The 16,552-nt window shown below is 35.9% G+C and overlaps 1 protein-coding gene across 1 annotated transcript; it reads left to right on the top strand.

The window, feature by feature from the left end:
• Positions 1-1,063: 1,063 nt before the first annotated feature.
• Positions 1,064-7,778, top strand: LOC128511917 (trichohyalin-like). The gene is made up of 4 exons (XM_053484967.1): positions 1,064-1,127; positions 3,986-4,537; positions 4,757-4,828; positions 5,954-7,778. Exons 1-4 carry the CDS (start codon positions 1,097-1,099, stop codon positions 7,282-7,284), a joined length of 1,986 nt encoding a protein of 661 aa, XP_053340942.1. The 5' UTR covers positions 1,064-1,096; the 3' UTR covers positions 7,285-7,778.
• The last annotated feature ends 8,774 nt before the right edge of the window (positions 7,779-16,552 follow it).

Here is a 16,552-nt window from a genome sequence, read left to right as displayed (position 1 = left end):
ATAACAGAATGTGAGTGAGTGGATCAGTAAATTTGTTTCTTACAGAGTTAATATGATAAAGCTAAAGCCATTTCTTTTCCAAAATCAGCAGAGAAACAGAAGAGAGACAAACTAATGCAGGACAAAACGTATTTACTGAGAACAGCCACAGAATGTTTATATCTAATACTATTCCATATAATACAGAGACATTTACAAAAATTACCAAAGCATTTTTAGGAATCTAATCAAACTTTCTTTGTATTTTTGTCACATCATCAAATAAAAGACGTCTGTGTTTATCAGGTGAGTAAACTGTACTAAACTATTAATGTTCATAAATCTCTTACTGATACTAGCAGCTTAAAAACATCTTAAATTGTTATAATAAGTCTATTACCCAGTGATGGGTTACTATGGTTACAGCTCACAGTGATGGTCAGAAAAACTATCACACGACTGACACATTGAATAGAAACATGGACATTGAGCTGTTTGTTAATGACATTTAACAGGCAGGATGCAAGTACAGATTAATATGTTAAATAAAAAAGTTTTTCCTTCATACATTAAACACATGTGAACTATGGCTGTGACTCGGCTACAAACTAAAGGCTAATGCTAATGATCGTGCTAATGCTAAAGCTAATACAAGCAAACAAAACAAAATACATTACTTAATTTTAATTTACTTAAAACCATTTTATTAAAATCTGTAGGGCAAATTTAATGTCACTTCAGAGAACAAATCCATGATAAACTCTTAGTGTCTGAATTGTGTTGTGTGTTTTAATCACGGCTGACTGATGGTCATGAAAGTATAACAAAAAATTAAAAAATAAACTATTTATTGTCACAATTACAATAAAACACAATCAGTGTCGTATACGTATATTACTCAGGTTAGTGTATAATGTTAGTCATATCACCTGTCTCACACACACACACACACACACACACACACACACACACACACACACACACACTGATGTGAACAGAGAAACACTTCATGTTTATTTAACACTTTATGTACATACAGTATGGAGTCAGGTATAAAACCTTCACACTGATTTATTCTCTTTCACAGAGTAACAAAAAATGGACAGAAGATGAGAGAATGAAAATGAAGAACTCGGCTCTACAGACTGGTGAGTGTGGAAGGAGCTACAAAAGTAAACACACCTGATCATGTGTTGTACAGTAAAGTGTTCAATAGTGAGATCTCCAATAAGCATCTGAAACTCACAACTTTTTTTCCACACTCTCTATTATTATATTCTCTATTATAAACATTATTTAAATATTATAGAGAAAGCACACAGAAAGTGTTTATGGAGGAGTAAAAACTTAGTGATATTCACTATGCACACTTAACTTTTAATATCTGTAACTATGAATTAATCTAAGTCACACGTTTTAAACTCAAGGCGCTGGGTCCAAACACACCTTAAATGGGATTCAGTGATTGATGCCAAATCCTGAAACACATCTGAAACACATCACCCAGTGTACAGAGCAATAAATACAGTCTGCTGGGGAAAAGAAAAGATGAGAGAGAGACAGGAGACTAAGTACATGTCAGTTCCTAACAGAGACAGTCCTGTGTGAGTTCTCCATGAATCTCCTAATGTTAGATATTTTTGAAGTTTGGAGAAAAAATCTAAAAAAAAAAACCCAACAAAAACAGCATCAGTATAACTAAAGTTATCAGTTGATATTTTAAACAGTTGTTTACTTTGTTCTTCTTTTTTTAAGACTCGATCCTACACTTAATACCTAGTTTAATAGATGTTAATTAACAGAAAAATATATTTAAAAATAAATAGTTGTATTTTATGGGCTGTTAAATAATGTTAAATAATACTTACATGTACTGGGTGTGATTTGAGTTTGACATCCTGCTCTAAAGCTGGCGTTCTCACCCAGTGGGGCGTGGCTGTTGTACTGTTACATTAGAATATCAGAGTGCCGATGGACACATCATCAGATAGAGACAAATGTTTTGCCACACGCTAGCTAATGTTTGGACACAGTTACAAAATGGAGAACTTTTTGAAATAAAACTATGATGTGGGAGATAAACCTGTGCTAGTGAATGCTCAAGACATGTGCTGTAATGTATTCAGTGACGTTAAATACATTAATTGTGTATTTATAGTGGCAGGCAGTGTGTTAAATGTTCTGAAATCATGTCAAATGAATCTAAAAAAACATCAAAGCTCAGAGACACTTTAACACAAAGCACCCAAGATGTGTTGGGAAGCCAAAAGAATATTTTCTAATGAAAAGGGTTGTGTTTCTGGTACAACAGAAGGTCATCACAATATTAACAGTGCAGTCAGAAGCGTTGTTGAAAGATAGTTATTTGGTTTCTGCTCATATAGATGGAGCTTGTTTTGTATAACGGTTAAGATTTGTGCAGGGAGTTAATGGGGAACCCACTGCAAACACAATTCAGTCCATACCACTGTCTACTGACACCATGAGCAGAAGAATTGTTCTCATGAGTGATGACATTGAATGTCAACTTGTGGAAAGAATAAAGACACGCAGATAATTTGCCATAGAGGGGGACAAGTTCACTAACGTTAGCAACGCTGCTTTATTGTTAGTTTTTGTTAGATTCCACATGGACAGTAATTTGTATAAAGATTTGTTTTTTTGCAAAGAGCTTTACACAAGAACAGTGGCTTACAGATAATGTTATGAGTTCAGTGATGATTTCTTTACTTAAAAAAGGCTTGATTGGAAATACTGTACTGGTGTTTGCACAGACAATAAGCTAAGTTGATGACAGGGATACATCGTGGTGTTGTAAAACAGATCCAAGATATAACCCCTGACACCAAGTGGACACACTGTCTCTTACTGTACATAGGGAAAGTCTAGCCATAAAGCAGATGTCACCAGAACTGCATGAAGTCATGAACGTGTCTTTGGAAATGGTGAACTATATCTATAAAAATGCACTGAACTCAATGTGTTGTGCAGCTCTGTTTTAAAGACTAGATGCAGATCATCTGCAGTTTTTGTACAACTGAAATATAATGGCTTTCAAGAGGACGTGAACTTAATCACCTTTTAGAACTAAGAGAAGTTATTCTTTGCAACAGAATAGTCAAGGAGGGACGATTTGTGATGTTTTCACTCCTAAGTGAAAGTCTGGAAGCCTCACCTCATGTCAACATATCCAGTATAACCCAGCATTAGACTCTGTTGTCACAAAAGTTTGCAGTTTTACTTCTCAGTGGACAAAGAATTGTTTAGTTTTTGGACCCTTTATCTGTGGATTCTGCTTCAGAAGACATGATTCTGTCCACTGTGTTGGAAGATGAACTGATGGATGAATCAGCAGACAGCAGGCTGAAGCTTCAGTTCAAACAAGTTGACCTCGACTCATTCTGAAAACAACCTGACAGTCAGTGTCCATCCATGTCAAAATGGACAATCACATTTCTGTTCCCTTTTACAACCACCTGTTTATATCAGTCAGAGTTTCCACTGTGACTGTCAGGAAATCAAAAGCACAAAACAAACTGAATACAACATTGAGTGCTACTCTGCATGTCAGCCTCTCACCCGTCCCACCTAGGCTTGATCTCCTTATTTCCAAGCAAGTCCAGGTGTCTCACTAGTGGGAAATGGAATATTTATTTTAGTCGTTACAGCTGACGGTGGCAAAACACATTACTGTCTACTTTTTTTTTTTTTTTCATGTTATGCTTTTTCTTTATTGTGGGCCTTAAATTTTAAAAGGTTGAGAACCCCTGCTCTAAAGCATGTATTATACAGACGTTAAAATTAAATCCCTTAAGTACCTTCCTGGTTTTACTATAATAAAATCAATCAGTCAATGTTTCTAATTAATTAAATTGCTCACTTTATCTAATAAATAATTACATATTGTAAATTTGGCTTCAGTCATAACAAGCTGTACTTCTGTAACTGATGACTGATTATGATCACATTAATCATTCAGTTCACTCTCCTGTTTAATATTTTAAAGAACTGAAGGGAGCATTAAAATCACTGGAACATAAAGACCAACAGCTGGAGGATTATAAAAGACAAATAAAGAATAAAGATACAGAACTGAGAAACAGAGAGAAAATCATCAAGGAGAAAGACGCACAACTCAAAGATACAAATACAACACTAGAGAAGACGAGTAAAGAGCTAGAGGAGAGAGACAGAGCTCTACATGAGAGAGATCAACAACTGAAACTGAAAGACACACAGATACAGGAGATGAATAATGAAACACTGGAAGAGAAGGACACACTGCTCAGAGTGGTGAAAGAAGAACTGGGAAAAACAAATAGGACACTATTGTTATTAAAGGAGAATCAGATACAGTTGAAAGACAAAGAGAGACAACTGGAGAGTTTAATGAATGAACTGGAATCCAGTAAAAACAAACTAACTGAACGAGACAAACAGCTTCAGGAGAAAGAAAGACTTCTAAAGGAGAAAACAAAGCAGCTGCAGGAACAGACAGATCCAGAATCATCAGCCGCCATCAGGAGAAGAAACAGCAAGGACGCGTTACATCCATATAGTGAGTAATTTGTTACAGTAAGCAGTTAAAAGCTTTTCAAGACGCACTTGAAATATTAATCTACACCTAATAAATCATATGTAAGGACATGAAATATACTGTAATGATACTTAATGATGCAACTCTTCAGCTACTGTAAGGAAGTGTAATTTAAACAGTGAAAGTGATTAATTATAGAAGAATGTCTCTCTCATTCTGACTGGTTCTGATGTTTCCTAGTGAGTGGAGAGACTCAGGACTCAGCAGCACCAATCAGGAGAAGAAACAGTATGGAGGGACGTCGTCCTACATGTAAGTGATTAATGTTAGTTGTTCAGTGTGTAACTCAACACTAGTTTAGGGGTAAAAGAGACGACTATAAAGAGACACAGCAGGCAGATGTAGACATTTACATTTATAATTAGATTACAGTAAAAAGATCAATATTGTGTAAAACTAATATAAAATATTATCATTCACAAATAAAAAACATCTAATAGATAAGAGAGAAATATCTGTAAATATTCAGGGATCCTGAACAGAGTAACAGAATAGGATTTGCCCTTTTTGTTTGTGTGAAATGGAATTGTAGCTGTTAAAGGAGAAAAATCACTAGTGGGAGGGACTTAGAAATGACCAAATTAGGACAAAGTGGGTAAAATAATTATTCATCAGCTAGGAATATACATAAACAATTGTTTTATTTTCTCCTAAACACATATATTACTGTTAAAACAAAGCCAGACCTAACCTTCCTGGAGACTCCTAACTGTTTTGTGAGGTTTATGAACTACCCAGCTAGGATAGCATGTGAGAGAGACGTGCACTGAAACTTAACTGTTACTGCTGACATTAAACTGGAAAATACTAGTTTATTAGACTGCTGTTCCTGCAATTCACTCTCATAGAGGTCCTTTTTTCTTTATCGGGTCTTAAAAGATAATTACACTTCATTCTTTAAAAATATGTCTCAAAAGAAACAGCAAAGAAGTGTTGCCTCTAACTAGTGAGTAATTTGTTACTTTATGTAATTAAAATAGGTTATTTAGTTCAAATTCAAATGCCAGTACTTCAAAATCTATGGTCAATAAATCATGTAAACTATATAAATATACTGATAGTTAATGGTGCAACTATTTAGCAACTATAAGAAGTGTAATTTAAACATTGAAAGTGGTTAATTATAGTGTATAAAACATTACTTTAATGAGATCCTCACCATTACAAAATTGCTTTATTTCTAGCTCCACACATACAGTATATTAATGTTAAAAGCAACTCTTTATGTTGTGGTATTTAAACTTGAGTTAGTTAAATGATGTAGCCTTTTCATCATTAATGTTCAGACAGGCCACCACTGTACTCCAGAGAACAATATAATCACTACAATGCAGTAAGTGATTCTGTATTAAATGATTTATTCTTGTTCATTTTTAGTGGATGCAGAATCGTGTAGTCTACATTCTCCAGTGTCGGTTCCTGGGGCAGAACTGAGGCTGGTGCTGCTGGGGAGGACGGGGTCTGGGAAGAGTGCAGCAGAAAACACCATCCTGAGCAGAGAGGAGAGGAACCAGGCTGCTACATCTAGAGCTACATCTACATCCACCCAGCAGAGTGAGAGCACACAGGGGGATGTGGCTGGGAGGAAGGTGACTGTGGTGGACACTCCTGACTGGTTCTCTCCTGGACTCTCTCTGGAGAAGCTGCAACATGACGTGGGACTCTGTGTCCAGAAGTCTGCTCCAGGACCCCACGCCTTCCTCCTGGTCATACCTGTAAAACAGCCTACAGGAGAGGAGAGTGAGATGCTGGAGAAGATAGAGGAGACTTTTGGAGAGAGATTTTGGAAAAACACCATGATCATATTCAGTGTTACTGATGATCTTCAGAAGAAGAACATTAAGAAGTTTATTCAATCAGGAGACCAGGAGGTCCAGAGACTTGTAGAGAAATGTGGAAACAGGTTTCACTGTCTTAATATTAAGGAGAGAGGAGATGGTTCTCAGGTCTCAGAGTTGCTAGAGAAGATAGAGAAGATGGTGGAAGGAAACAGAGAGAAATTCTACAGCAGTGAGATCTACCTGGAGACAGAATCTCAGATTAGAGCAATGGAGACTAAGATCCTGAAGAAAAGTGAAGAAAAAAGAATGAGAGAGGAGATGGAGGTAAAGGAAAAAATGGAAAGGGAGGTGCAGCAATCATTGACAAATATAGAGGGAGTGATCCAGGAGCATGAAGGAGACATCAGACAACTGAATGAGCGAACAACTGAACTGGAGAGAAAGATGAAAGAAGAGAGAGATGAAGAGAAAAGGAAAGAACTTGAGAGGGAGCTGAAACAAGAGGTAGAGCGAAGGACAGAAATGGAAGAAAAGGTGAAGAAACTAAAAGAAAAGAGAGAGAGGGAGAGGAGAGAGATGGAGGAGAGGCACCAACAGGAGATAGAGGAGATCAGGGAGGTGTATGAAGGAGAGGTCAGGATGGAGACAGAGAGAAACCTCATAAAGACCATCCTGCCTGAACTCCAGAGAAACATTTTGGCCTCGAAAACAAAGATGCAGGAAGAGTTCATCAGACAGATGGAGGAGAAGAACAGAGAGCTTAAGACTCTTGAACAGAAACTTTTAGACCTCACAGAGACTCACAGTCTGTGTAAAGAGGTTTATGGGAAAGCTGTGAGCAGCTCAGAGTCAGAGAGAGCAGCTGTAACAGAAGAAGTGTCGAAGGGAATCTTTCAGACATTGACCGACTATATTGTCACTGGATAACAGATGACATTATAACTTTATAACATTATGAAGCCACAGACACTCACCCAGTCTGAAATAAAGTCTTTCAGCCAGTGATTGTGCACAGGGCTGAACTGGGATAAAAATAAATCAGCCCTGGCCTTTTTGCTCCAGGCAGCTCAACACTACAGTAGAAGAATTGGTCTAGACAGACACCACCCATGTACAGTACATGTCAGAAAATTTAAATATCCTGAAAAAGAGTGGTTTTTGTTTGTTTGTTTTTGTGTTTGTTTGACTTACAGTCTGCTTTGAAGAGGTTTATCAGAAATCTGTGAGAAGCAACTCTGAGCCAAAAAGAGCAGCTGTAACCGGAGAGGCATCAAAGGGAATTTCTCTGAAATTTAAAGAATTTTTTCACTAAATAACAGAGTTTATAAAGTCTCAGACACTCACCCAGTCAGAAACTGAGCGTACAATCCAGAGACAGTGGACAGAGCTGGACTGGGATAAACATCCAATTACTTTATTTAGCTGCACTGCATATAAGATATCTTGCTTTTCAAACACACACACATACACACACACACACATACACACACACACACACTAGGATAGGCTACCTCTCAATGAGGTCCTGTTATGATGAAGCTCCTCCCTACTGATTCAGCTCCCTCTCCTCCTGCTCCTCCTCATTCTGCCCTTCACTCCGGCCCTCATCATCGATTACAGTTCACTCCTGCTCCCCTCTATGACTCTAAACCTGCTCTTCTACACCTGTCTGATGATGCTGCACAATGAAGAGGAGCTGACTGCAGCAGTCTCTACAGATGTCTGGAATCTTTGCACATTTGGTTGCAAACTTTTAAGCTTTTTCTCACATAGCTTTTAAAAAATGACTTATTTTTTATATGGGCGGAGCTAGGTACTTCATCACTATGGTGTCACGTGATTGGTCTTATGCTGTCAGCAGACAAATCAATGGGTCCCTCAGTGGATCCCAGTCTCTCCGTGAAAGGCAAAAAAAATCAATCAATAAATGTAATAATAATAATAATAATAATAATAATAATAATAATAATAATTTGTATCAGCCCTAAATTGCATTGGCCCACTGGGAAAATGCCCGTTATACCAGAGTCCCTGATGGCCCTGATGGTGGACATCACTGAGAAGAGAGATTAGCATAAGGTTAATTAAGGAGCTAATAAGTTCACAACTTAACTTTTATGTTAGAAAAACTCGGCATTAAAATGCCCTTACCAGCATGTATAGTGTAGATTTGTATTTTTATATGATCTGTTCAGTTGGCTGTAAGTGTGTTAATATAATTTAGGTTAATTATTTTTGTCACATATACATTACTGCACAGTAAAATCTTTTCCTTACATATCCCAGCGTAACTGGGGTCAGAGTGCAGGGTCAGCCATGATACAGCACTCCTGGACAATGACAACTTATTGGAGGTGAGACTCGAACCACTGACCTACCGACCAGTAACTCAGTGCCTTAACCCTCTGAGCCACCACGGCCCCTAAAAACATATTAAAAATATATTAACACACATAAAATATATTAACAGTTACTTCTTCGTTTCTTGGCATGCAGGGAATTAATCAAGTCTTATGAGTGGGACATTTTGGGACATTTTACAAACTGAATGTAAGGTTTTATAATATTGTAAGACATTGTAATCGAATAAGAAGATTCCTGTGCCCTGAGAACAGACCCCTCACTGTGCTTCCTGATGTCTTATGTGGTAACACCTTCTATATCCTGTACCCAGACGAATATACATCCACATGGCTCTTGCCTGCTAGAACCCTTTTGTTTAATCAGGAGAATATAAATGTATTTCCTCTCTCCTGTTGTCACTGAACACTGAAGAAATAATATTATGCCTCAATGTGTTCGATGCCTTTTATACAATAAAATTTTGACAAAATAATATGTGAACATAGAAGCACATTATATCTATTTATATTTACAGTTCATGTTGTCGTACATCTTCAAAACACTAATTGCTTCTATAATTAGTATTATAACATCTAGGAGCACAATCACCAGACTGTTAGGTCATGGGCGGTTATACAACCATTTCACTGCATATCATACTGTGTATGACGGTTTATGAATGTATGTGACAAATAGAATTTGTACTGAATTTGAATTCAAACTAAGAATAAAGTGTCAGAGAACCTACTGATTCTTACTGTAAGTGCAGATGGGTTGATGGGTTTTCTATATTCACATATTAACTTGAAAGTATTTTTTCATTACTGATCAACACTGCCATGTTGTAGCCATATATGACTTTCATGTGCTGTGATCTCAATAAAAATAGATATTTTGTTTATATTTTGTACAATTTCTTTATGAAATCATCCTTCATTTTTGCATGATCATTGTTTTCAAAACAGTTATTATCTCTTATAATTAAGTGGTGCTTTTATTGTCCAAATCTAGTTTCTGTTCATTTAAGATTCTTAATTCATGTCATAAATGTGTTTTAGCAGTTTGTGGAAAAATGCCTTTCCTCAGTATGCGCACTATCAGTAGTGTTACATCCCAGTACAGATTAATCATGTAACAATCAAACACAATAATGTATCTGATAAGGGAACTCACAGGCCACATGGCAAGAATGAGCCTGAAACCAGAGACAAAGCACAGAAGACACATTACAAGGTGCTGAGTTCAGAAATAGAGGGAAAAAACAACAACAAAACCTCAGCTTATTGATTTCTGTTTTCTTTTCATAAATAAAATTATTGAGAGATAGATTTGTATAATCACATAATGATTACAAAAATAAAGGCATATAAAATATATGTTTTTTTAAGCATTTAAAAAAAATATATACTTTTATATTTCTCCATGATGCCCCCTGCTGGTGAGGTCTTAGATTGCAACATATGTAGCCTGTGTGTCTAAGACTTCACCGCGTTACACCCCAGCACACAACATAGTGTTATGTAATGCTATAATATGTATCATATATAAAAAAAAAACCTTCTAAGGAAATCTTCAAATTTATATTGTTCATACAGTACGCTCAACTGAAAGTAATTTTTTTAAATCTGATTTATAAGTGTCAAAATCTAAACAAAACTGTAATCCAATTCATGAATTCATTACAGAAATCTATAAGATACATGTTTGTTTCTGCAGTTGTAATACAAACTTTAATACAAACTTTTAAAGGAAATACGTTATTTTGAAAAAATAAATAATCAGTTGCCCTACAGGATGTTTAAGACCAGGCCTGAAATGTTGGGACAGTTTGCCACACTGGAACCCTTTAAACATACCAGTTCTCTGAGTTTATTAGTGTCCTTAAAGAACATTTTCCCATCTTAGTCTGGATCAGTTTTGGGTGCTTTCAAAACACCATTTTCCTAAGGTTTTTCAAGGAACCCATTATTGCTCTTGTTGCAACTACTGTTATTACTATAATTACTACTATTACTATTATAATTACTATTACTACTACGCCTAAAAAAAACCCCCACCAAAGTAAAAATAAAAAGATAATTTTATCAATGTTTTTTGTCTCTCTTGTACCACGTTAGAATTTAAAATATATAAAACATCCTTTGTCATATTAATAATAAATACAGGAGAAAAATGTAAAAAAAAAACTCTTGAAATCCAAAAATGTGTGTAAGAATACTAATGTACCCTTTATGGCCATCATCATAATAATAATAATAATAAATGTACAATATTTTTTAAAATGCTCTATGAAAATAAATAACAGATAATTAAAGAAACAATTTTTTTTTCAATTAAACCTAACATCATGACAAAAAAAAAACCTTTGTTACTGAGATGAAATATAAAATTTTTGAGTTATTGAAAAAAAAAAACATAATACCCATTCACGACTTGCAGAAAGCTGCTAAGAAAATGTACTATATGAAAAATCTTGTCTTCAGTTTTTATTACATCAGCACATACAGTACTTTGGGATCCTAATGGAGCAGATGGGACAAGATGAGGATCATGGCGTCCTAGAGTAGAAAAAAGAAGCGACTTTATATTACACTAGTGATCTGTGGGGAAATGCATCAGCATGTCTGTGAAGCCATTTCAAACTATAAAGGCTGAGAACAATCATGTGGGATTGTCAGTTCTGTACACCGATCAGCCATAACATTATGACATAGCTAATGTTAACTGTTATGAGACAAAATATTGACTGAAAATTTAATTCTGTTCTTTGAATTATGTAACATTTACTCTGCAATTTGACATCAATTAATCATGGTGTGTTTTGTCCCTCACAGCTCTGGATAAGGGGACACTGCAGTTACCCAACAGTGTACCAACAACCTGATTCCAGTTTAGACTGTATGACTCGAGACGATCTATCAGTGTGTATGTGAGTGTGGAGACATCAGCAATATTCACTTTCCCTGCTGAGTTAATACTTATAGGAACATTGAGGATGCTGTTCATGTTCCATCTGTTGTCTCATCTGCATCTGTTTGTCCTATGAGCAGCAATGCTGTGTGTCCACATGTAGGACAAGTCTTTGTTAGATATAGACAATTTAAAGGTGACACCTGTTTGACAATTGATTGAATTAGGTTAAGTACTCACTGTTGTGAGATACAGGTCATGCACTGCTAAGAATGAACACGTGTACTTTCTGACACGAAACATGGTTGTACCTCCGTTTTGGTGGTTGTTACATCAAGCAGGGAGGACATGTACTGGAGAGGACAAATGCTAGCCTTGTCACTAGTTTCTGACTGATGGTGAGATTTTTTTATTTTATTATTTTTTTTATTTTAATAAAAGCTTGCTAAGGGTCATTCAACCACATGTGTGTATGTATATTTTAATAATTAAATTGCAATATAAACAAAAAATATATTTTTTGCATAAAAAATGTATGTTGTACAATTGGAAAAAAAATTAACTCACTGCAAGCTTAATATTGTCATGACATTTATACTCATGATGTCAAATGTAAATGTCTAACCATAACTGTATTGGACATCTGGGACAAGTACTTAATTATTCTACCAGAAATGTTACTGTTTGCCTGAGAACTTGTATTACTAGAGCAAATCCATGGATGTGTTTATAGCAAATGAGTGTGATTTCATATTGCTTTTCTGCAGGTCCTTGGAAGAATGGTTTCTATGGCAAGAACTATTTCAACCCGAAGATCGAATTACACCACTGTGAACCACATCTCACAGCTTTCAGAAGACCAGGTCCTGGAAGTGGTGCGCTCCAACTACGACACGCTGACTCTGAAGCTGCAGGACGGGTTGGACCAGTTCGAGTGCTATTCGGAGCAGCCCAAGGAAACGGCGTTCTTCAAGGAGCTGGTGCGCTCCGTCAGTCTGAACGTGAGGAAGAACGTTTCTCTCAACACCCTGAGTCAGGATGTTCTGTTGAAGGAGTTCTCTTCTATATCTTGAGAATCTGTAACCGTAACCAAGTCGGAAAACAAACGAGTCGTCTTTGTCTTTATCTTTGATATGATTTGATTAACACCCAGGCTTGAAAAAGTGTTTGAAATATTTTAATAATACTAACTTTCTTCTTCAGTATAAAGGGTTTTGATGATGATGATGATGATGATGACGATGTCATTGTTGAATTTATCAGCTTTCTGTTTTTTCAATATTGTATTCGATTCAGATTAAATCAATGTACTATAAGGTACACATCCTTGATCCTGCAGTCATTTATCTCTCTCTCTCTCTCTCTCTCTCTCTCTCTCTTTATTCACAAAATGATAACTGATGATAACACATTATTCATCCTGAATTAATATTCAGAGGTGAAGTTGTAAAGTTTTCTAATATTCTTGATGGGAATTTCAGTCCAGATCTTCAGTGTTGTTCAGGTTTTGGGTGAAAGAATCCACACACAGGTTTCCCTCTATGTGAATATAATGTACATCAACATGTCAGTTGCACACACACACACACACACACACACACACACCTGCTGTCCCACTTGGTACCTGCTCTGGACACAATGCTCAATCAGAGACACAAAAACAGTGAAATAATACATCATCATCTTTATTGCTTGGTGTTTAAAATCCTCAGAAAGACATTAAATAAGTGGATTAGAGACAGGTATTCCAAGCCAGGTTGCTGAGTTTTTGTTGAGATCCTGAGACGACTCCAGTAACAGCATCCTGTAACCATAACAACAAACTCATCCATCATGTAACTACTGATTTTTATCACATGTGTCACGGTTCAAACCTTCAACATGAATGTGTTTGAGATCTTAAGTATATATGTATATATTTAGTTTCATTTGTGGAGCATTTATTGATTTTGTCAGTGTTTTTTCCCCCATTTTTTTCCCTGACTATGTTCATTAGAAATCATGGTTTAGGTGTTTTGCTGAACTGCTTATTTTTTTTTTTTTTTTACAATTTAAAAAAAAAAAATTTAATTAAATTGATTACATGTACCGACTAAATAATGTTTAAATATTTTCATCTTTCATAACTCTTCAGATCATCAGTGTTTCCCAAGTTGTAAAGTTTAACATTTTATTTAACCGACTGTAGCGTTTTAATTTCTGTCAGTCAAAACTCATTAAAGAGATTCATTATAGATTAATTAAGCATGACGAGCTACTGTTGACCCTCAACACACTGTATTGGATTTTATTTCTTTTTTTCTTTTTCTTCTTTTATCTAGTATAAATGTTCACATGTACAACATGTGTTTCATTTCTAGATTGTAATAGAAAAGAAATAAAAAACACAAACAATATGAAATGTTCTATTGTGCTCTGCTTATCTAAAATATAAAGATTTTCCTCCAGATGTTTAGGAGTGATGTTTGTAGCTGTGTACGATTGAGGTGTGTAGTGGATGATAACACCAGGCCACAATAATGAAACACCAAATTATTCATGATCCACACCCACTATATCCACTATACTGTGCACTAATTAGGGAAGTTTGACATTTTATAAACGTTAAAAGCAATAATCAGGTTCCTGCAGTCACACAATCCACTGCAACAGGTTAGAACTCCATAAACTGTGTATTACAGAAACATCTAGAGTCAAATAAAGAGTCCAATTTATGGTCCTGAGCAACACCACCCTCACTGTGGAACAGTAATGTTCTGAGACGTGTTGTGAGTTTTGTCATTAGATATGTTCCTAAATGAAACTCAACTTTCTATCGCGGACAACATTGTGTATATATGTGGGATGTTTCTGGTCTGCAGTGGTCAGGACACACAAAATGTGATCCAATAAAGTAAAACCGGTGAACTGGTGACAGGGTTATGGGTGGCTGAGGCTCACTGATCCACATGGGGAGTGAAGTCTGGCCTGTGTAGTCTGATCCAATAGAAACACTAATGTAGATCAAACTGCTGAAAAGGTCAGTGTTGGTTGTGATAGAAAGGTTTTAGAACACACAGTGCATCTCTGTTATGGTGGTAAAAGGGGGACCTACTCAATATTAGGGGCAAAGCATCAGTAATGAAACTCTCCACAGGATCTGCAGTGGATTTGGGATTCTGAGCTCAGATTTAAAGATATTTAAAGGTTGTGGGTTTGAGTTCCACCACTTTTTTTTTACTTAGGTCGCAAAAAGAAGAAATAAATGACACAAGGGGGTCAGCATCAGGGCATTTATAAATCAAAATAAAATACATGAGCGGATGCTGCCCCCTTGTGGACGATCTAAGTGTAGCAATACCAGAGGTACACTACAAAAATAGTCAAATTAAAGTCATCAACTTAATGAGTAGAGATATAAACTTAACAAATATACAGTATATATATATATATATATATATATATATATATATATATATATATATATATATATATGCAGAAGAAATTCACAGAATAAATAATACATGTAGATTTACAGATTAGATTTTAAAATGTACAGCTGTTATGTTCATACAGTAAAATACTTAATGTTGTACACAGTGTATTAAAACATGTACAGGAACTGAACTCACAGTCTAAAACATTATAAACATTCATAATGACACACTGTTCATGTTTTGTACTCAGATACAGAGTCACTTTTACTCCCTAATCTGAGGTCTGGAGCTCTTCTGTTTCTAAACGTGATATTTGTTTATGTGTTTATGCTTCTTTGTACACATATAAAACCAGAGTCCAGTCTGTACCAAATGTAGAGTTTAATATTAGAATTAAAGAGCAGCCGATCATTTTCTGCACTTCTTTGTATGTTTTCCCATCTCTAATCAACTTTTGAATCAAAGTACGCTGTTCTTCTAAACAATGTCTGAAACGACCCATTTTACTCTGATTTTCAGAGAGAGATGCACAGGACAACCTTTTCTGCGTTTATCCTTAAATAAGGGGAACTTGTTTGACTCCTGTTTCTCACAGAATAATTTATTTCTCTAATTGAACTCCACACTGCTGAATTTTTTAACAGACTAATTTTTTTTTTTCACTTACATTAAACTAATAATACATTTAGTACATTTTTCTTCATGTTGTGATTCAGTATAGAATGTGCAGGGAGTCCAATGCATTTATGTGATTTAAATTAAAAGTTATTATATGGATATGGAACTTTACTCACTTTTTTCAACACACTGCTATTATTTTGAACACAACTGTATGTGCATAATTAAGAACCATTAGTGCTGAGCTCAGGGGGCGGGGTTATCAGAGGGGAGGGGGCGGGGTTATCAGAAGTGAAGGGGCGGGGCTTTCTCTCTGTAATGGAGCTGAAAGTGAAAGTAATTCTGGACTCGGAAACAGAACAACTGCACCGATACACTTCCTGATATAACGGTTTAAAACAGGAGAAATTTATAGATGAGCCGCTGTGAAATGTGGACAGACTTCAGCTAAAGCAGCAGATATGTTTATATGAGGAACAGAAAAGGTAAGAGGAGTTAGCATCATGCTAAAGTACATGTTAGTCACCAACGACTCAATAACCTGTTAAACTAATCCTCCAAATACACCGTGGAATTGTGCTTTCTAACAGTGTGTTTGTGTGAGTTAAGTTGTTTAAAAGGATGCCTCTCTCTTTCTGTGTGTGTTTAGGATTTTATTAGTTTGAACCGACAGAAAGAGATAAAGATGGCGACTGCAAACAGTAAGTTACATTTACACAGATATACAGTATTTATCAATATTATATATTGCAGTTTGAACTAATTGTGTGTGTGTGTGTGTGTGTGTGTGTGTGTGTGTTTCCTACACAGATGAGTTTAAACTCATTGGTCCCATTGGTGGAGAGTTGTATAATCACTCTGCTGTGACTCTCTCGTGTCGTCTGTCTCCTGAAATCAGTGCTGTTAAC

Source organism: Clarias gariepinus, chromosome 24 (assembly GCF_024256425.1).
Source record: "Clarias gariepinus isolate MV-2021 ecotype Netherlands chromosome 24, CGAR_prim_01v2, whole genome shotgun sequence".
Classification (NCBI taxonomy): domain Eukaryota; kingdom Metazoa; phylum Chordata; class Actinopteri; order Siluriformes; family Clariidae; genus Clarias; species Clarias gariepinus.
This window is presented reverse-complemented; position numbering and strand designations above follow the sequence as displayed.